At 38.5% G+C, this 23,050-nt stretch overlaps 1 protein-coding gene across 4 annotated transcripts in view; it reads right to left on the bottom strand.

The window, feature by feature from the left end:
- Positions 1-1,106: 1,106 nt before the first annotated feature.
- The window catches only part of pcbp3 (poly(rC) binding protein 3), a 46,089-nt gene continuing 24,145 nt past the window's right edge, over positions 1,107-23,050 (bottom strand). The window contains exons 7-18 of one of the 4 annotated variants that reach the window (XM_048979563.1): positions 15,677-15,843; positions 15,256-15,279; positions 14,939-14,971; positions 14,731-14,847; positions 14,450-14,581; positions 12,068-12,196; positions 11,284-11,427; positions 10,619-10,660; positions 8,743-8,821; positions 7,757-7,809; positions 6,721-6,890; positions 1,107-5,765 (exon numbers count right to left, since the gene is read on the bottom strand). In XM_048979563.1, coding sequence (XP_048835520.1) covers positions 5,711-5,765; positions 6,721-6,890; positions 7,757-7,809; positions 8,743-8,821; positions 10,619-10,660; positions 11,284-11,427; positions 12,068-12,196; positions 14,450-14,581; positions 14,731-14,847; positions 14,939-14,971; positions 15,256-15,279; positions 15,677-15,751 — 1,053 coding nt within the window. In that variant the 5' untranslated portion in view covers positions 15,752-15,843 and the 3' untranslated portion in view covers positions 1,107-5,710. The remainder of the gene's footprint in view (positions 5,766-6,720; positions 6,891-7,756; positions 7,810-8,742; positions 8,822-10,618; positions 10,661-11,283; positions 11,428-12,067; positions 12,197-14,449; positions 14,582-14,730; positions 14,848-14,938; positions 14,972-15,255; positions 15,280-15,676; positions 15,844-23,050) is intronic. The other 3 variants (XM_048979564.1, XM_048979566.1, XM_048979567.1) reach the window with 3 other exon arrangements.

The following is a 23,050-nucleotide window of genomic DNA, read 5'->3' as shown; positions in this document are numbered from 1 at the left end:
GCTAATATATATAATTAAAGACTGTACAAATAAAGCACCCCATTATAAATCTGAAGCAACAACATACTGTGACCATTTTAAACTGCTGAAATGCATGTTTCAGTTGTAAATAAGATTTTATGTTTCTTAGCTGCTGGACAGAACAGTGGTGATGAGATAAATGTTGTGAAATGTAATTTGATTTCTTGCTATAACCAATAGTTATAATTAACCAAATAATTTCATTTTTCGACCAAGAAAAAGCACTATATTTTTCATTGTGGAGTTTCCTCCGGGTACTTTGGTTTCCCCCCCAGAGTCCAAAAAGTTGAACTGGATTTGCCAAATTATCCATAGGTGTGAATGTGTGTGCAAATGTTGTCATTGCCCTGCAGTGGTTGACACTGCATCCTGGGCTAATCCCTGCTTCTGGGATAGGCTCCAGACTCCCACGACATGACAGGACACCTGGGTATGGAAAATGGATGGACTTTGGGAGAACTATTGACACCGACCTTTATAATACAGTAGAATGAAACGTATTTTGTTTATGTAGAAGATGGCATGTCTTGTTTCGGTGTACCTTTCCCTCGTCCTCCCACTCTGTTTTCCTACATTGAAAAAAAATTCAGTGTTTGCTTTGCTTTTACCAGTAGTCTTCAAATAAGTGCCTCCCCGTTTTTTCGCCTTGGACGCGATCCTTCTCAAGCCCCCCCCCACCATAATGGAAGGTATTGTGTTCTAAAGTCCATTTTAATGAAAACAAACCTTACAGTCTACTTGCCACATGCGTGATGTGATCTGGACTACATAGCCTGAAGAACATCTCATATAACGTCCGGTTATGAGTTTCATTTGTGATATCTGGCTGCATTGTAGAAGATGCACAAACTTCTTTTGATTCAGGTAAAAAGAGGAAGGTTGCGTATGATCTTTTATTAAAATAATGCTACGCTTAGTCACTTGTTAACGACCTGTAAGAAAACGCTGAATTTGCTCAGGACCTGGGGTACAGTAGACTGGTTTGTTGATACTGACCCTCTAGTAGTACAGACTGCATAGAATTGGAGACACAAGACCTTCTTTTATGAAAAACATAATAGTATAATAGTCACAAAATGAGCCTCTTTAAGGGAAAAAAAAACTATTTATTTGTCTTGTTACAAAACATTTCAGAGGTAACCTAATCTCAGTACTCTTAATCTAATATAGATCTGCAAGCAGCAAATCATTCAAATTAAAATACAAACTATACTCTTCATTACACTGTCAAAACTGCAGAATTTACATAAGCACAGACCAAAATGTTTTTTTTTTTTTTTTTTTTTTTTTTGCTGCTCTAGTACAGGTTAAAATAAGCAAAAATGTAACACATATATTTAAAAGAATTAGATTTCAATGGTTGGATTGGATGAATCGTCTCCCAAATACTGAAAAGATCATTTTTAACACAATGACACATAATTTAACCATAGTTGTTGGTGTGCAGTTCTCAACCTCAGCATTTGAGCAGTAATATTATGAAATATCAAACAAAGAAATCTGATTAAAGGGGAAAAAACCAAGCTGTTTACTAGAATTAAATCCATGTGTCATCTGTACTGTATATTCTGCCCTATTAAAAGTCCACTTTATTGTCTTAAAAACCCAGCTGTGAGTTTGAATTTAGTGCCTTGTCTTATTGTCCCATCAAGATTCTAAAAAAAATATTTCTGATATTATCCTGGAATTAACAATTACCTGCTTGGCCCCAGGTTAATCACACGGTCAGAAAAAATGTGCCATGTTTTTGTAATTCAAAAAGCTGGCTGTGAGAGTGAACAATACAAACACAAGAACTGTATAACCATAATTAAAATAGCAAAATTAATTAGCATCAATTGTAGTTTGTTTGGGGATGGAAACATCAGAACAAAAATATAATTTTTGTAACACAAACTATTTCTGTTGTATATTTTCAGACCAAATTCAAGTGTGTTACATATAGAGTGCATTAAGATTGTCTGGTTTTACAGTGAACTAATATTGTATACATTGCATATATTGCATTTATTACACATTCTGTGGAAGTTTAATCTAAATTAAATGTTACTTAATTACAATCCAACAAAATCAGATAAAAAACACATTTCAAAACAGTGCAAATATTTTGTGGCCATTTCAAGAACACAAAAAAATTAAAGGACAAATTTCAAAGAAAAATACACTCATATCTATCATTTAATGTATATTACTAGCAAACTCTGCTTTGAATTATCAAGGCTACAGAAAGTCACACAAATCCAGATTTACACAGCCTTTGCATTTACCTCAAAGTAAATTTTTGGATCTGACTACATGCTGCTGTGGCATTGTATTCTGTTTGTATCATTAAAGCTACTTAAAATAATATACAAATTACTTAAGATTTGTTGTTGGACAGGTATTATTTTTCACAATATAAAGAGGCAAAGAGGCCAATAAATAAGTTACTTTAAAATTGACAATTGCCATAACTATTTGTCTTGAAAGAATTACATTCAAATTTAGTTTAGCACTAAAACCCTTAAATTCAGTTGATGCTAATACGCTTAGCTTGATGTATTTATAATTTTTGAATGGTGTGAAAAATACAAAGGTCAGAAGAAATAAATGGCACCATGTAAGTTTTACCATTGTAACATATACTGCTCTTCACAGCTTGACAAACCGAAAAAAAAAAACAAAAAAAAACTGACATCAATTATTTCATCAATATGGAAAATTCATATGACAAAAAATAATGCCAGAATGGATAAAGAATGTTATTTGTGATATCGCACTCTACAGGTAAGTTTTAAGTCTTCTGAAGATTTGCAACTGAGCACTCATTCATGAGACAGTAGTACTTATTTCTAATGCTGTCCACAAAAAATTAGGGGAAGTAAGTGGTTTTAAATAACTATCAGTATCATTTCATATAATAACCGATGGTAAACCAGTGGTACATTCCCTGAATCTGTGTGCAATATTCTAAACCTTATATTTAAATTCAAGCCCAACATCAAATAGCCACAAGCTATTAATAGGAGCATAGCTGAAGTCAGGTAAACTAACATTGCTTTATTTCAATTACATAAACATCCCAACAATTTAACCACGCTGGGACTTGCGTTAAATCTACCAACATCTAAAAAACATATCCATAGATAGTAAAATGCACATGATGATCATGAAACAAAACCAAGACACAATCATGCTACGTTGTCACGTTGGGTTTTGGATGGAACCCCTCAACATTCCATTGCTCTGAAAGGATCAATTCTAATACTGAAGGCGTAGTGCTCATTTCTAACATGTCACATTGAGTTTGAGGAGTTATGGATTGTAGTACAGTTGTCAATTTGCAACAATGATCAGTATATTGAATTTATAATGTGTGCATGAATGCAGAAAATAATGATTTTCAAGCCTTTGTGTGACGTGAAGAGCGGAACACCAAGGCAAGAATAACAGATATTTCAGAAATGTTTATATTTTTCAGAGTAAGGGAAAGAAAATAAAAATCACGTGATGTGCAGAAAGTATATAGCACATGGCCCGAATAAGAGTACAAATGGGTTGATCTGAGCATTAAAATACTGGTATACATTTTAAGAGGATAAAAGAATATTTTTCAATAATGGTGAAATGATTTTAGTAAAATTCTTCGAAACACCTAAATGCACATAAATGAATCGTTTATTTGATTACATCATAAGTTATCAAATATTAAATATTCTTCTCTTATGGTTCAAATACTGCAACTATACTGTTCACACAATTGCTAGTATGCTAGAATGTTCACATACCTCAGACATTGTTTAAAATAAACAAAAATCATTTTTATCATTTTGTATGCTGGCCCTACTAAAAGGAAACCTGTACCCTATCCATCTTTCTAAACTACCCTGTGTGAAATGCACTGGCATGAAGTTCCTGGATGAATCAGGTATGGTCTATGCTTTACAACTATGAACAACAATTAAACATTACTTTATAAAACATCAGATTCACAATCATGCAGTTCTATCCTTGTCCACTGACTTAAAAGGGCTTTGACGTGCCTGTAGGGCACAAAATACAGAACAATAAATAAATAAATAATAATAAAAAATATATATACACAGTACTGTGCAAAAGCCTTAGGCAGCCAAAAAATATATGTTTAAATAACTAATAAACTATGCTGTTACGCCTATCAAAGTGTGTCAGCTTAGCCATTTCAAAACCTCAGCTAAAATAACCCTATTATTTCCAGCAACCATGCAATACACCCGTGTATTTTTTTACCTGACCACTTCATATATCTATTCAATATCTTGTTCACTTTTTTAACTAATTAAGTTAATTAATTAAGCGAGCTGGTGGTGAAATTTAATAAACACATAGAATGGTTCGGGTCCCACTGAGGAGAAATTTGGGAACTGAAGTGGTGTTCATCTAGCCATCCAAGTAGATATCAGTAACTTTTAGGAGAGCAGAAGACATTTTTACTAGTTTCTATTGTGTTACTCGTAATTTTCATATGTTCTTATGTTAAATAATATTTTCTTGTTCTAAGACAATGTGCACTTACTAGCCAGATAAATAGCGTTTAACATTTCTTTTGAGTGCCTAAGATTTTTGCACAGTATATATATATATAAACCAAAAAATGAATCACAGTGAACTTCATGTTATGAAGGTGACATGTACTGTACTAGGGTGCCAAAACAGTACAGTGTCCTTTTAAGACAACAGGGGAGCAGGTCTGGAGCAACAAATCAATATAGGATAATGCAGGAACAGTATGGTCAGTGGGAAATTAGAATGGTGTATATAAATATCTATACATTTTTAAAAATAAGTTCATCACTTAAAATGCAGGACAGTCAGAATGGTAGAAAGAAAACTAGGTGCAATGCCATTAGCTCAAGAGGGTCATGTGATGCAGTGAAGGATGATTGGTAGAAATTAGAGTGTGCCCATTCCAGTGATCTCAGATGTCAGCCTAGAGCAGTTTGGAGAAGAGGGTCAGGGTAAGTGGATAAAGAAGAGATATAGAAAACAATCATGAGAGCATTTGAGACGTATATAAACAACAGTGAAATCTGTAATGTACAACCATCGTAATTTCTTGTCCAAGAACTACATTTTAGGTATGCATTCAGGCCTACAGTGTTTGAGCCTAAAATAAACAATGTTAGAGTGGAAAATTAAAAATCCCCAAACCCCTGGCCAAATCGATACAAAGTTTACATTATATTTGAATTAGAAATTAAGTAAACAATATTCCTTTATAAATTCTCAATAGGATCTTCCCATTGCCCATTTCCATTTTGTTTTTTATCAGGACCTGAAAAATGACATCACATCACTCCAGATCCTCAGCGAACAGCATTGCTTGGTAGCAGTCACATGTACATTTTTTTTTCACATTACTTTTTTGTTGGTTTTCCTGGCATGAAAACTGCAGTCCTGCTGAAGAATACAAGCAAACCTAAGAGAGAATAACACAGCTGAATCCTACATATCTGGCATGCTGGAGAACTGTACCCAAAGACTATAAGAACAAAAACAAACTACACCATTTTTTGTCTTTATCAGCAGTCGCCTCCTCATACATGGCGAGGAACTGCTGGAGGTTGACAATCAGGTAGTAACTCGGGCCTAGTTGAATCTAAGGGGTCCACAGCAGTTTAACAGGGGGATGGTGGCTGTAAGCATCGGGTATTGGGGTTGTTTTAGGGCTTCAGGATGTAGACATGGATGAGGGGTCATTCCACATGGCTGCCACGTCTCTGAACCTGCCAGTGGAACCATGGGAAAGCAACATCCATTAGTTTTTTTTCCCTCTTCCCTTGAGTCACTGTTTTCAAGCTTTCACCTTGAATATACAATCATTTAAAGATGTTTTCTCATACACTTCGGCAAAATTAAAAACATGTGCAGACCGACTGATTTGATTATTTCTTAGCTGTTCCGCCTCATGGTTATATTGGCCATTTGGTACGGTCAGTAGAGTGGTGCTTATAGAACGGCTGCAGATTTGTTCGCGTTTATCTCATGCAGAAGATAGGAGTTAAACTGAAGAGCTTCAGTAAATACACTGCTATCTGAAATTAAATGAGGATTTAGACAAAAGCCCACGCAAAAGCCAATAAAAAGGGGTATTAGAGAGCTTGAGCTGCTGTTGCTCTGAAGTACAGTAGTGGCACCTCTGAGTGAAAGGAGAGACACAACTACACATCATGGGAGATTAAGATTGGGAGAGTAAAATTAATTGGAATGAATCAATTTTGTGCAATGCAGGTGAGTAGCCAAATAGCTTTTTCCTCCCCCTTATCCTTGAATTGCATTCTGGTCATTTCCTATGTCAAAGTTGGGGATTTTGTACACAAAAAATACATTTAGTTACATAAGGATCCCATAATGATACATCAGCATTTTTTAAAAGCATCATTGTAGTTTTTATGAATTGTTGTTTACTTTAATTTCTTTATTGTTACTACATCATCTGAAGTATGGACAGGCCATTTATATCAATAGTCAATACAGAAACCAATAGTCAATACAGAAACCAAAGACATGAAAGCTGAATTTCAGATCCAGAATCACTTCAATTGGTTAAGAATGCTGTCCCCAGTCATCAATAGCTCTCATACATACAGCAGAGACATACAGAGTCAAGACAAGACAATGGTGAAAGAATGCAGTGCAAGGAATGTTTCTGTATAAACTGCTACTGGCAAACAGCATTACCTTGCGTTGATGAGGTATTGGGCAAGGCTGATGTTGGCGGGGGTTCCTGTGATGGTGATCTGGCGCTCGGATGACCCTTCCATGGCATTAGCTATTTTGATCTGTGCTCCAGACATCTGCCGGATCTCGTTGATTTTGGTTCCCTGGCGCCCAATTATGCAGCCTATTAGCTGGGAAGAAATGGCACAAGTTCTTGAAGTAAAGCTCAACCTGAAAGCCCAACCCAGACTAACTTTAACACTAAGAGGTGGAACTTAGGTATAACTAAGGAAATGCATGCTGTGCTTATACACATACAAACATTCATTATTAATAAAATCACAGTATGCATTTACAAAATAAAATAGTACATTTCCTTTTTTACAAATTGCATAACACACACCACATTCACAGGTCCATAGTAAACACTTCTGTTTAGACTCCACGGTACAGTATGTGTGATTTCTGGAGAGCAGAAACACAATACAATGTCATTCTATAATTTTAGAACCATGAGGAAAAGTCTCATTTTACATTTTTGACAGAATGCATTTTTTGTTGTCAAAATAATGATAGTTACTATGAAAATAATATTCCATCCATCAACTTCTTCAACAGTGGGTCATGGGGTGCCCACAGCCCGTCCCATAAAGGTGGGATGCCATCTCAGGAAATATATTCATTTACACAATCGCACGCTATGCTCGACATACCGATTCATCTAGCCTCACGTTTGTGGACTCCTGCGGGTCACGGCTACACATGGAGGCACCAGCGCAAATACGAGCAGGACATGCAAATTCCTCACACATGCAGCTGGTGGGCGGGGGACAAACCCACAACCCTGTAGGTGTACACTTACAGTGCTACCCAAGGCTACCACACCACGCTAAATAAGATATTTATTCACACAATATTAAAAAAAAAAACACAAGACAAACAGAACTATTGACATTTTAGAATGTGTATAAAGTTGCTTGTTATTTACTATTACATGGACTTGGTTTATCTGTAGTAAATTCAGTACTGGTCACAAAATGGTGTCCCATGTACTCACATCATTGGGAATGGTGAGCTCATGAGTACTGGCCGGGGGACTGGCATCCAAACCTGGGTCAGAGAGCAGGGTGGAGAGAGAGAGCAGCATAAATAGCATTTAACACCGAACCGGGACATCGTAGTTGTAGTCATGTGACACACCACCCAAGCCCCTCTGGTTCGTTCACAAAGAGGCCTTTGCAAGTCACACGCTGCTGTGGAGAACAGAACGTCAGCATTTATAAATCTTTTTTTTTCATGGAAAAATCCATACATTCACATTTAAAAGGAAACGTATTTCAGAGTTTTATATACTTTATTGCAATATAAAATGAACACGTATTGCTTTAATTTTAGTCATGCGTCTTTCACTGTTAAGAATTTTGAACTTATAAGTGCATCCCAGTATTTGTAGTATTTGTTAATCTGCAGTTAGATGTTACCACAGTTGGCCAATAACGTAATATTGCGTCGTTTTTGTCACATGGCTCACCCAAAGTTCTATTCATGATGCCTTGGGGGGGGGGGGGGGGGGTATTTTGAAAGGATTCTTAAAATGTATCATCCTGATGCATGACTGTTGATTTTGTATATAAATAAAATGGTTTGAACCAGAGTATATCACACAAAATGCAAATTAGATGTTTGCTCTCAGGGAGAGGCAGTGCATGGCGGCTGCTCTAGTCCAGTATATAATACGGTTCCCTGCAAGAGAAGGTATTCTGTCAAAAGCCTGGCAGTGAGTTGCAGAGTTTCAGTGTCCAGTCAAACCATAAACTGTCCTGCGCTTCCAGTCACTGCACTGATGAAGAACGACATGGAACAAAATTCATAAAAAAATAAAAACAAGACAAAGGAAAAGGAAATGTTATGTCGGCATGGAGAGCAACCACTAGGGGGCATGGTGTGAAAGTGCACCACGAAGTGGAAGAGAGAGAAAGAGAAAGAAAGAGTTTCTAGAGGTACGAAGAGAAGGAAATCTGAAAAGGGCTTGTGGGTACGTACCAGGGAAAGCGGGGGTGGTCTGTCCGAGGGGAGTAAAAGGGGTTTGCTGCATAGCCAACTGGTGGAGCTTGGTCAACTGCTGAAGGGGATGGGAGGGACAGTACAACTAAGAGGTTATTGTTAATACACAGGTGAAAGCAAGAAATCGAGAACTGAACTAGAATAAAGAAAGAACAAGGAGGAGCCATGACACATTGTGGTGGAAAAGGAGAAAAGGAGAGAGAAAGAGAGAGAGGGAACTTGTGCCGGACTCGGCCTGACATTATCTCCGTATCTGTGGTGTGCCGCGATTTTCCCCATTGCTGAACTGGAAATGGCTTCAGAGCCGCAATGTTTAAATAGGTTACCCTTGTATAGGTATAGGTTACCCTTTTATAGGTATAGGTTACCCTTGTATAGGTATAGGATACCCTTGTATAGGTATAGGTTATCCTTTTATAGGTATAGGTTACCCTTCTATAGGTATAGGTTACCCTTGTATAGGTATAGGTTACTCTTGTATATTTTGGGCTGTTTTCTGACTCTGTATATTGCGTACATGCTAATAACAATAGTCTCTTGTGATTATGTTGGATATATTGCTCAAATACAGCACATTGTGGCATTAAGTGCACGCTTTTGATATTTTATTGAACATATGCCTCCTCTTCCTCTTATGTTTGTCGCCTATTTGTATAGTAGTTTCTACCTACACTCCTCTAGTAAAATATTGTAAATTAGTGAATTCCTTTAACCATCTCAGCCTCATCAGCCAGCAATAAGGGTGTTACCGAAACAGTGCTTCAGTCTTTGGGAAGCGGTTATGATGAGGAAGAGTTAACACAAGTCTCATTTGAGTGATATAAAGTCGTCCATTGTTACCACCAGATATAAATGATTGCATTCCCCAAATAAAAGAGAATTACACAAATCTATTACATTTAAATTACTTTAAATTGCTGATTATAAGGCTTTGTATTTGTATTGAGGAGGCCAAACATGGTCATGTTGCATAATTATTTGTACACAAATATGCATATTTTCCCACATCAAAATAATAATTTAAAATTATTTCATATTCTACAATCTGCGTCTTAAAGTACTCAACCAGCTTGAAATACTATTTTTTTCATTGGCCTTTGATGTTTATGTAACCAACCCGGTCCTTGCGGACCCCCAGACATTCCAGATTTTTGCTCTCTCCCAGCTCCTTGCCTGACATTCCAGATTTTTGCTCTCTCCCAGCTCCTTGCCTGACATTCCAGATTTTTGCTCTCTCCCAGCTCCTTGCCTGACATTCCACATTTTTGCTCTCTCCCAGCTCCTTGCCTGACATTCCAGATTTTTGCTCTCTCCCAGCTCCCTGCCTGACATTCCACATTTTTGCTCTCTCCCAGCTCCTTGCCTGACAGTCCACATTTTTGCTCTGTCCCAGCTCCTTGCCTGACATTCCACATTTTTGCTCTCTCCCAGCTCCTTGCCTGACATTCCACATTTTTGCTCTCTCCCAGCTCCTTGCCTGACATTCCACATTTTTGCTCTCTCCCAGCTCCTTGCCTGACAGTCCACAATTTTGCTCCATGTCAGCTCGCAGTAAAACATGGTCTGTCTGAGAGTCCCTGAGAACTGGGTTGGGAAACACTGATGTAAGACATAACTTCTTTGCGAAATATGTATTTCACAACCTGTACTGTATATAGTATCACCATTTGTATCAGAAATCTATCCATTCATCTTCAAACTGCTAATTTCAGTGCAAGCTTGAGCGGACATATTGGACCTGTGGTGTTAATATTGCTATTACTAGTTAATATTAATATGAGCAGAGTTACTGGTACAGTACGGGCATGCGAGCGCTGAACACAGAAAACAGGGCAAACAGCACCTGGTCACTCACATCGGGGTGCGGAATGGCATATTGTCCCTGTAATGTGTAGGCCTGTGGAAAGGAAAGATAAAAGGCACTTTAAAATTATGATCAGTGTTAGTTCAATTCACTCCACAGTTTATAATTAATATATTCCAATTTGAACATCTTAAACGGATTAAACACACATCATGTTAAATCTTTGCAATTTGACGCAATGTCAGATGATTTAACTGGAATGCTAAATACCAAAAATGTATGAAAAGCCTGAGGTTGGCCGGGCAAACATATAACATATAACAAATTTTAACATTTTGGGGAAAATTTTGCTAACATTTTGGCTAATCATGCCGATAAACATACTAACAAAATATCCTTTTAATATACCTGCTCATACAGTATATATTATTTTTCATGTAATAATTCAATGTTAAATGTCTTCTAATAAAATTTAAATTAACTAATTAATGCTAATTAATCAATTTAACGTTAATATGTTACTAGCAAGGCTATAGTCACCATTTATGGTAGTGAAGATACAACCAATATAACACGTATCAACATCTGTCCTGGGTACTAAAAGCATATGCTATTGTTTCCCGTAGAAGCTCTGCTCTCCCTACATGAGCACCTCCCCAGCTAGCTGGTCCCAGCGGCATGCAAGTGAGACGGTGAGAAAACCTGAGGGGACTAACAGGCAGTGGCTGGTGCTGCAGTAAAAGGCTGAGGTTGGCTGCAGACGCCGCCAGTGGCTCGGCTCTTACCTGGCCACCTGAAAAAATGACGGGGGTGGAGGCGGGCTTGGGGCGGTAGGGGATGGTGGCACCTTTTGGTGGGGACTAGGAGAGGGGAAGAGGGAGAGGGAGAGGCAGAGAGAGAAGTTAGAAGGGAAAGAGAGAGAAAGAGTCAGTGAGAGAAAGAGAGAGAAGGGTAGGACAGGTGAAAGCGGGAAAGTGATATAAAAATTTCTGAGATATGTTAACTGTTCTTGTTTGATGGAAACATGGTGAAACGGTGAGAAGCACATTACAGAAACACCTTTCCACATGACATTGATGTAGATTATCAGCATCCAAACAATTCACTTTTACAAATAAGAAAAAGGCATGTTGCATATTTATTTCTCAGCAGTCAATCAGCAAATGAATTACTATAAAAGACTAGGCAGAAAGTGAAAAATATTTTCTCTCAAAGGGACATATAACTATTACAACATTGTTGCGCAAACTCCAGTTAATAAAATACTGTAGAGTCAATAATACTCCATAGATTATTAATGCAAGTACACATTAAAAAAAAAAAAACATCCTGTGAACCTGAGGCACCCCGTCGGACCGAGGCGGTTCCCTAACGGATTGGCCAACACCGTTCAGCCTGCAAGGATTTTTTTATTTCATGAACTCCATAACAGGCTATGCTTTGCCTGAATTCATGCAGAATGAGTGGTGCAAACCCCGCATGCTTCATGCTGTACACTACCTCCAGCATGACCACACATATCTGTTTGACACATTGGATGATGGCATCTGGGGTCCCCGAGATTGTCACGGCACGTTCTGTGGAATTCGGAAGCATGTCCCCCGCCACCTGCACTTGGGCACCTGTGGACTGGAGAGAAACACAGTGCAAATGAACAGAGAATAATCCCTCTGATCTCTCCCTCCCAGCTCATGGAGCAAAAATGTGGACTGTCTGCCAGGGAGCTGGGAAGGAGCAAAAACATGAGTGGGTCCCACTGTGGGTCCCCGAGGACCAGATTGGGAAACACTGATCTAAGGGATTAATAAGATCTCTCTCTCTAAAATACCAACAGGCCATATTTCCTAATAGCAAAACACTTAAATTAGTAAAGTATTTTACGTACTTACAACATTATGAAAACCATTTAATCATTTGCATGTTTTTTTTTTTTTTGCAAATTTAATTTAGAAATCTAAGAAAGTTATATTTTTAAAATCATATTTTAAAGTTCATTTATTTATCTATCCATCTTCGAATCATTTTAATCTAGTACAGGGTCAACAATAAGTCCTTAGTTTTTATATACAAGTATAGTGATATGTAGGGCAGCTGTTATAGATTTTGAACCCAATGAAAGCATTTCATATGGGGTCCCCAACCCAGACCAATCCAATTGCGGTCCAGATTTTTTAGGACCCTTGTCACTCAGGCCTTCTCCACATGTACATCGGTATTTTTTTTAAAACAGTTTTTCTCTGAGTTTTGGCCTTTTGTCCACACATACAGTAAACAACACTTTAGGTCACTGAAAATGGAGCTTTTGCAAAACTCTGTACAGGGTGAAGATTTTCAGACACTGTTGTCAGCTTTAATGTGTAGACATTAAACAGAGTTTTTGGCTTGTAACATCAGAGTATGCGGCATTATCCACTTTGCTTGACGTCAGAGTGTGTGCTATTATCCACGTTGCTTGACGTCAGAGTGTGCGGCATTATCCACTTTGGTTGACGTCAGAGTGTGCGGCATTATCCACTTTGCTTGACGTCAGAGTGTGTGCTGTTATCCACTTTGCTTGACGTCAGAGTGTGCAGCGTTATACACTTTGCCTGATGTCAGAGTGTGCGGCGTTATACACTTTGCCTGATGTCAGAGTGTGCGGCATTATACACTTTGCCTGATGTCAGAGTGTGCAGCATTATACACTTTGCCTGATGTCGGAGTGTGCGGCGTTATACACTTTGCTTGACATCAGAGTGTGCGGCATTATACACTTTGCCTGATGTCAGAGTGTGCGGCATTATACACTTTGCCTGATGTCGGAGTGTGCGGCGTTATACACTTTGCTTGACGTCAGAGTGTGCGGCGTTATACACTTTGCTTGACGTCAGAGTGTGTGGCGTTATACACTTTGCCTGATGTTGGAGTGTGCGGCGTTATACACTTTGCCTGATGTCGGAGTGTGCGGCATTATCCACTTTGCTTGACGTCAGAGTGTGTGGCGTTATACACTTTGCCTGATGTCGGAGTGTGCGGCGTTATACACTTTGCCTGATGTCGGAGTGTGCGGCATTATCCACTTTGCTTGACGTCAGAGTGTGTGGCGTTATACACTTTGCCTGATGTCGGAGTGTGCGGCGTTATACACTTTGCCTGATGTCGGAGTGTGCGGCATTATCCACTTTGCTTGACGTCAGAGTGTGCGGCATTATCCACTTTGGTTGACGTCAGAGTGTGTGGCGTTATACACTTTGCCTGATGTCAGAGTGTGCGGCGTTATACACTTTGCCTGATGTCGGAGTGTGCGGCATTATCCACTTTGCTTGACGTCAGAGTGTGCGGCATTATCCACTTTGGTTGACGTCAGAGTGTGTGCTATTATCCACGTTGCTTGATGTCAGAGTGTGCGGCTTTATCCACTTTGCTTGACGTCAGAGTGTGTGCTGTTATCCACTTTGCTTGACGTCAGAGTGTGCGGCGTTATCCACTTTGCTTGACGTCAGAGTGTGCGGCTTTATACACTTTGCCTGATGTCAGAGTGTGCGGCGTTATACACTTTGCCTGATGTCAGAGTGTGCGGCATTATACACTTTGCCTGATGTCGGAGTGTGCGGCGTTATCCACTTTGCTTGACGTCAGAGTGTGCGGCGTTATACACTTTGCTTGACGTCAGAGTGTGTGCCGTTATACACTTTGCTTGACGTCAGAGTGTGTGACGTTATTATTAATCTTTGGGGAGGAAAGCCACTACTTTTAAAAATACCCATGTATGTGTGGGCGGGGCCTCAGAGTCATCCTTCCCTCCCCCGTCACAGTACCCCTGGTGGTGTGGCTATAAACTAATGTTAATTTTGCATATTCCTGATTAGCAAAGTAATGGTTCATTATTCATTAATTGCTTACCTCCCTCATCTCTTTGATCTTGGAGCCTCCTTTGCCAATGAGAGAGCCGCACTGGCTGGCTGGTACCACCAGCCGCAGCGTGACGGGCGGTTTGCTGGTGGCTGGACTGTTGCTCATGGAATTTATAATGTCCTGGAAGACCATGGAAGCATAGCACATCCTGTTTTCTTGTCTCATTCCTTTGGCAGATTACGTACAATTTTAGCAATTTTGAAAATAAAGCATGAAGTGTGTCATTAGAATCGGAGAACACTGATTTGATAAGGGAAGGTAAATGGTACCTCTTCGAACTTGTAGGCAATCATGGCGAAAGCCTTGAAGATAGCATCTGTTGGGCCTGTGATGGTGACTATCCTCTCTGGACAGTTTCCCTCTGAAATATTGATTCGTGCACCACTCTATGGAAAATATATGAACCGATAAACATTGAAAAAGGCCAGCATATACAAATCTTTCACATTAAAATATGAAATATAACTGTAAACATACCTCCTCACGCATTTTCTTTACTGTTTCCCCTTTCTGAGAAAAAGAAACAAATTCAAAATTCTTAAATGTAACACTGAAGAAACCCCCCCTTCTAAGGAAAATTAACTTTACAAAATTTCATACATATATAAAACTTACATTCATTTTTAAATGATACAGCCCAGTGGTGGCAGACAGATTGGTGTATTAAACATTTAATAATAACCATGTTGATTTAGCTGTCTAGGATACAACCTTAACTAGGAATAAAAAATAATAAATATAAATATAAATTTATGCAGTGTATGCTCAGTAGGTAAAACATACAAACTACTAACCTTGCCAATGATGCTTCCCACTTCCTATAATGAATAAAAGAAAAACAATTAACTTTTTCCATAACTATGAACCCTTTCCTCTGCTTTTGTTTTATGCAACATGTTGCCTAAGATATTTGAAAGTAAATCCAACCCAGGCTCCAAGATAAGACAATTCAGAGATGATGAACAAGAACACAGAGAGATATTCAGTCTGTTTTGGCACAATCTGAATATGACAGAAGATTACGAGCATGGGTTCTGACATGACTCTGAGAACAAAGGAACATTGTCCTTGAATCTTCCTAAACCAACGAACACTTAGTCAGAAAGTGATGCACGGACAGACGCTGAACGGCATCTGAGTCAGTGCAGGCAGCCTTTGGGATCCCATCCCCGTTATATACCCCCTCCCCAAACACAACTCACTGCCGATGCCTACTTTGCCATGCATGAGGAGTCGGATGGTGAGGGTGACATTCAACCCTCCTTCTGACTGGATTTTGGTAGGGTCCATACTGGGAGTGGAGGTGAGGCAGGATTTAAGTCACGTGACAAGAATCCTCCAAAGGCTAGAAGAGTGTGATGGTAATGCAGCCAACCAGTCACCTGTGAGGATGACAGAAAATGACACATGATACATTTACAGTACAGTCATTACGAGACAAATATCAATTTAGTGACACTTGTTAAAATCTCCATACAATCATTAATGCATCGTTCTCCTTTGTTCTCCCACAAAAAAAGATCAAAGTGGAAAGGATGTGATTCTCTTTTGTATTGTGATCATTGCTAGTTCCAATTTATTATTGAGTAATAATTTTATGCCTGGTTGCAACACAAGAGGGAGCACTCTTCAAACATTCAGTTAACATTCTGAGCAGTGAAAACAGCTGAATAATATTAACCATCAAAGATACTACATCAAAACAAGCCATTGCCATTTTTCTCTTTTAAGTTTCTGTGTGCAAAAATTCTGCGTTTGACATTTATTTTATTGTTTATTGATTATTTTACTTTTTTTTTGCAATGTCAGCCAAAGCAGTCATTTTAAAAAGGTTTCTTTCACAGAAAATGAAGACGCCTTGTTAACTGTGTGAGAAAATGATGTACAGCCACAAAGGAAAAAAACGAGCTCAGCACCTTCAGTATGCCGTGATAGTATTTCAAACAGTATTTCATCCAGTATTTCATTTTCTGTACTACTGCAAATACTTTCTAGCTGAATTTGACTTTGCAATTTTGGTGCCTAACATTGAACCACAAAAGAGGCAGTAATTCTGAAACCTCAGAAATAATAGGCAGGGCAGTTTTATCCAAGGGTGTATTTTTCCCTCCTCAGCACTAGTTCTACATGCATACTTACGAAACCATCCTTTCAATGTATTAGACAAGCGATTTTATAATGAGGTACAAAACAAATGCAATTCTGCTGCCTAACATTCAACCGGAAAAGGGGCAGTAATTTTGAACCTCAGAAACAATTGGCAGGGCAGTTTTTGCCAACAGTGGTTGGCACTGTTGCCTCATGCCTCTAGGATCAGGGCCAAGGTCTCTGCCTCAGCACTAGCATATCTGTGTGGAGTTTGGATGTTCTCCCCATGTCATCATTGGGTTTTCCGGTGCCCTCCCCTCCCCCAAGTCAAAACCATTTGGAATTGCTAAATTGTGTTTAGGTGTGAATGATGTGTGTGCCCTGCAATGGGTTGGCACCCCATCCTTGGGTATTCCCTGCCTTAGGTCCGAAGCTCCTGGGGTATGTTCTGGACCCCAGAACTCTGCATAGGACAAACAGGTGAAGTAAATGGATAGATGGATTTTTGCCAGGCATTTTAATAACAAAGGAGGAGGAAAAGATGTTTGTGGGCTGCGGAGCTCTTTATAATCCACTGGACTATGATCAAAACTTACAGAACCGGAGACTGAAAGACTGAGAAGTGAAGCAAAGCCTGTTTATTCACAGGGCAAAAAAAGAATGACTGTTCAGATAATAACTGGGAATGAAAATTGGGCCGAGGTGATTCAGGGTGCAAGATGTGAAGAGACAAGGCAGAAGGACAGAGAGGCCTAGGAGGAAAAGGCAATGAGTAGCAATGGGTAGGAAAGAAAACGGTAGAGAAGACAGGAGGAGAGAATGAAACGATGGTGGGAGGATTTGTGGTTCGGGGGCTGTGCCTGAGAAATAATATCTGTAACCAGCTGTCCTCTAATTTACCAACAGAGTCCAGACTGGAGGAAAGCTGTAATCCTGCATTAACTCCATCCCAAGGATCTAGTGGACGACACAAATAAATTTCCCTGGACCATAGCGATGTACCCAGCAGGAGATGCAGAGGTCCTGATCATCTGTGAGACCTGACTAATGGTCCTTCTCAGAATCCTAGAGTGTTGAAACAAACACAGTGCTGGAAGAGCTGTATTTCAAGCAGTGAATATGAACCTGGAACCTAATTTCCCTCCTGAACAATTAGTGACAACAAGTAAGGACTTCATTAAAAAAAAAAAGCTCACAGAACAATGAGCAGTGCATCAGTGGGTGACGTAGTGGGGGGGGGGTCATCCAAACACACTGGGTGGTAGCATGTTTGAACACAAATCACCTGAAAAGGAATGTTACTTTCACATGTTGAAAATACCACATACCACGTCAGTCATTACAGCTGACTATCATTGCGCTGAATTATTTATATAATGAATCTGAATGAACTGTTCCCAGGATATTTGTATTGACGTACATGTTGGTTTGATGTTAATTTGGCTGAAAAATGTCGAGTACTTATTAGAAGCAGTATTCCTCCTGACATCTGATGTAGAAAGTGGGTCAAGCCATCCGATAAAGAGCTTCTGGCCCCTTCCTCTATGGAAGCTATTGAATTAATCACGCTTTACGCTTGGGCAGGCAGCACATGCAAAATGGTATTTTCTCTCACTCTTTTTCTTTCCCTTTGCTTTGTGTTCCGTACAGAAATAGCTAAGAGCATGCACACAAAGCATTCTATTTTTCTTACACTGTCATTTTATGTCGTAATGCTTCTCTCGTGAAAGTCCACTTACAGTAACTGATGATTCAAGAAAAAAAAAACTGAATTAGGAAATAATTACCTTTGGAAATATGTATATTTAATTTTGAAGTGTTTCATTTCACTTAATCATGGTTACAGTTGTGAGCAAAAGCTTCAGAGGTCCACTGGAATTATCCGTAAGTCTGTACGATTCCCAGCTTAATGTGCTTCACCTACTCTTCTGATGTCCTCTGAATTTTTTTTAGATTGGGCCATATTACACAGAATTTCAGTTCTAAAGTACAATAAATCTAAATTATGTGTATTCTTTATATTGAAGGCAAGGTTTAACCCACACCTGAATTGACTGGAGCACTCCTACAGTATTACCCTCTTTTCATCAATGACCTTGATTGTTTGGACCACATATTCAATTAAAATATGGCAGCATGAAATGCTTATTTGTTAAATAAGATCACATTCATGCCATTTATTCAAAAATTGAGCTGACTGGTTCACCGACTTTTTCTCACGTCTATGAGTAATTCCATACTTCCGATAAAAGACCCAGAATGATTAACTTTCACGGTCTGCGACATGTCTGATACATACTGTAGCTGCGTTGTGAATATAGGTGCATTTTAACTGATAACTACATGCATATGAGCTGCTCTGAGCATGTGGCACATTTTGATGTTCCTCACTTATGCACGATGCCCCAGCACTGTGTGGCAATGTGCTTCATCCCCCTGACTCTTTACCTACACTTTCCTGCTCTTCCCCCCAGCCCCAACACCAGGAACTGGGTCACTGTTGCTGTTAGACATCAATGCAGGTTTTCAGTGATTCCAGGGTTCCTAAAAAACTCAGTACGACTTTACAATAACGCTACCCTTATAACAGGTTTATGAATGGTTAAAATTACATTGTAACACTTTGTAAATCATTAGTAGACAACTGCAAAAAGTTATAACGGTTTTCTTTTTATTAATGAGTTAAAACCATTTATAAAGTAGCAAAAAGGAGCCTTATCGTAAAGCGGAACTTTCATTCTATTGCTATACCTTTTAGAGGCTTCTTTCACAGTTCATGCCATGATTGGATAGGGAAAAATACACAATTTGATGTATCACACAAACAAAGTTTATGTTCTGAGATACCCTCAAGATTTCTAACATATTTGTTTGCATACAATTTAACAGATAAGTATTAAGAGATGCTGGGGCATTTATTTCAGCCAGACTAAACACAGGGCATTACTGATTACAAGTAAAGCAGTCCAGAGCAAATAGCACGTTTAAAATTTTCTTTTTGTAGACTGCTGATTATTTTTATCAGACAATGATGAGATTGACCTGAAATCTGGCTAGAACAAATGAAAATTGACCCAGCAAGTGGAAATATAAATGCCTCAAATCGCTATAATTCACTCCAGAGAAATAAATGTTATGAACATTTAAAAACTTTTAAAATGTGCATTTTTACATGTCAAAAATGTTAGTAGTCTGGCCTAAATAAAGCACCACAAATCATTAATCAATAAAGCTATTAATTAATTTTCACTTTCAGTTTGTTGTCCTTGAAGAGAGATAATGTTTCTCAGTGAATACAAGCCACATGGGTACTTGTGTCAAAATCATTTAGAGACGCTTGATAAACTCAAAAACTATGGAATGTCCATTAAGCAAGTGAATGCAGTCTGTTCTTAGAAAAAAATAACAATTTTGATTTATTCCAACATCATGTGGTCAATACTTTTCACTATGTTTCTGTATTGCTGCAAATTTGTGTTGTGTACAGAAACTATTTTTGGGAGTCGTCAACAACAATCTGCATATTTAATTCCATGATTAGTTTAGCATCCATGTTGTACTGACAAATGCAAATACTCAACCACACCACATTTAAAAATGGCCTGTTTCACATCGTCAGCTTGACAAGCCCTTGTAAGGATGTGCCTGGAATATAAGGTTTCCCTGGTTTTAGCACTAGGAAATGTGGCAGAGAGAGGAGGCTAGGAACTACTGTGATTTATCATATTAAGCAGATCACTACTCTTGTCAGTGGATCAAGAGGCCATGCAAAATACGCAGGGACAGTATTTATTAGCAAAAAATGGCTCATGCTAAATATCTAGGCAAATTACAGCCAGCAGGCGTATGCTTGTCCATTCCATCTCTCCACACATGCACTAAACCTGATACGCTCAATGCAGGAATAAAAAAATAGACTTTGGTTCAATAGGACTGTGCCACATTAATTAACTTTTTTATTAACACTTGAGAGGAACATGGTAACAAAATTAAAGGCAAGAAAAAATTCTTCTACAAGGCCCAGAGATAATCACTTCCTCTCAAGCAGGATCTAGGGAGGGACAATTTTAGGCTAAGTAATATAGACCACACAGTTCAATTCTATTAACTAATGATTCAAATAGACACGTTCATTCAGTTAAAGAGCAAACGTCATTTGAAGAAGCATATGACTAGAGGTTTTGCTGAGATTTTAGTCGTATTTTATTTTTCACTACGGCTTCAGTGGGCTCAGTTTAAATTTAAATTCTACACAACATTGCACAAAGCTGAACACAATTAGACAAATAAACAAAACAATAAGGACTCAATAAAAAACATAAAAACAGGCGAAAAAGCTATCAGTTCAATAAATGCACAAACAATTGAGGCCAAAGACTGTGTTCAGCATAGATAGATAAAGACAATTGAAAAAATGATAATTTGAAACACCAGACATGCTACAGGACCACACAGCTCACAGGGTGCCTGCAAGCTTAGCAGCTCTTGCAGCCCATGATTAAAGCATCACGGCCTGACCTTGCCCGGCCACACTGCTAAGTCCTCCCCCCCGGACATGTGTCCAGTCGGTATGAGGACAACAGAAGTACTCATGGGACCATTTTTGACCTTCCTTTGCAGTAAGTATCAACCCAAATCATGCTACTTATCCTTAGCTGAAGCTGCAAAAATGTAACTAATCTGCTCTGCCATTCTAAAGTTAAAATAAACATCAATCCATCCATCCATGTTCTAAACACTTAGTCAGAGTTGCAGGAGAAACTGGGGACTTAAAATAGTTAAATACCTGTAGATAATTCACCTGAGGGATCATGTCATGTCACTGTATTAGAAGATTTCTTTAAATAGTGGATCCCTTAATAAAGCACATTTTATAGTTCATTATGCCAAAATGTACATTGATTTCTTTTGCCCTTCGAAAAGCAGGGAGACCCAAATTTAGAAGCGGATAAAAATTGCTATATAATCTGACGCAATCCCCTGTCATCTGGCTCTATCCTAATCCTCCCAGACAAGAGACATGTTATTACTACATTTTAATATCAACCATCCATGAAGAGCAAAAGTGAAGCAAACCCTGCTTATGAGCATTATGCTTATGAGTGCACAGCCATGTTATCCACCAAGGGGGAAATTGAAGACATCTCTAGTCTCCATGCATGTAGCTCATATATTACTGGGTACATGTCTTTTGTAAATTCTGTTACATTTACAGTTCTGTGAGAACTGTAAACACCTCGGGGAGATGGAAAACGGTGAGTGTCGAATTTTAGAGATTTAGTTTTTATTTTTCTTGAAGATAAATGAGGATCATCAAAGGCAATAATCCAGAGAAGACATCATTACATTATATGAGCGCTGTCAGCTGTTCTTATTTAGAAACAAAATGCATAGAGGATAATTAAGAAAAAGAATATTTCTAACGTATTTCCATACAGTGTAAGAGCTGATAATAATAAAGCAACAATAAAAGCAATAATAAAGCAACAATGAGCTGATAATAATAAAGTAAAAACGTCCTGCGGTACCGTTAAAGGCGGATGCCATTGATTCAGATATTTACAGATGTGGTACTAAACAAGTGAATCAATGTAACAGGAGTACTAATCATCATGAGTATTTTTTTATAGTACCATAATAGAATTGCATGCTTTGTTTAGAAACAATTGGCTGAACATTTTAGAAGCCGTGATATTAGGAATGTTTCCAGAAATGGATTTTGTAGCATTCCATTAATGCGAGCTGTAGTTTGTCAAGCTGTACAGTTTATGAAAAGGAAATACATGTAGATATATAATATAAATACAGTGGTAAGCAAGACACATACAGGCCATGTTTCTTTGGCACCTGAAATTGTTTCATAAATTATGGAGATTAAGGAAATTGCTTGTTTGTTTGAATTTTTTGCCATTTCCGATTAACATACATGAGATAAGCCCCCCTTCACCACCAGAACCTAAAACCTCAAACCCCACAATTCTCTCAAAGGCAAAAAAAATCCATGCTTTAACAATATGTATATGTATAATCAAGCTACCAATGTGAATTCTTAAAGTTCCAGCATGAATAGAACATATAATATCATACATATCATATAGTATGTATCTACTGCCTGGATAAGCTCTAAAACAGAAATTTAAATATCAAGAATAATTAGTAGAAAATGAGAACTTAAAATCATGGGTGTAATAATTTTAAAGAGCTCTAGAATTCTCTTTCTTAAGCACTATTCAATTAGAACGCTGAGTCATAGGCAGAAGATCAGCTAGAAGCATTGGATTAATGGGTCTGCTGCTAAATGGACCATTCCTCCATTTGTCTCATCATTTTTATGTTCACGCTGTTGCAGTCATGCACTTGTTTATGCTTCTGGCTATAACTAGATTAACAAAAGTTTTAGGGAAGTATCACCTGTCTGCTCCCAATGAATAAGTCAAATACGTGTTGGTGGGGCTTGGGCATGCTGCCAACAGAGCGAGGAGACCTCTTCTGATCAAATTC

The sequence above is a fragment of the Brienomyrus brachyistius genome, chromosome 16, assembly GCF_023856365.1.
Source record: "Brienomyrus brachyistius isolate T26 chromosome 16, BBRACH_0.4, whole genome shotgun sequence".
Lineage (NCBI taxonomy): Eukaryota > Metazoa > Chordata > Actinopteri > Osteoglossiformes > Mormyridae > Brienomyrus > Brienomyrus brachyistius.
Note: the sequence above shows the minus strand (reverse complement) of the source record. Positions and strands in the feature narration are given on the sequence as shown.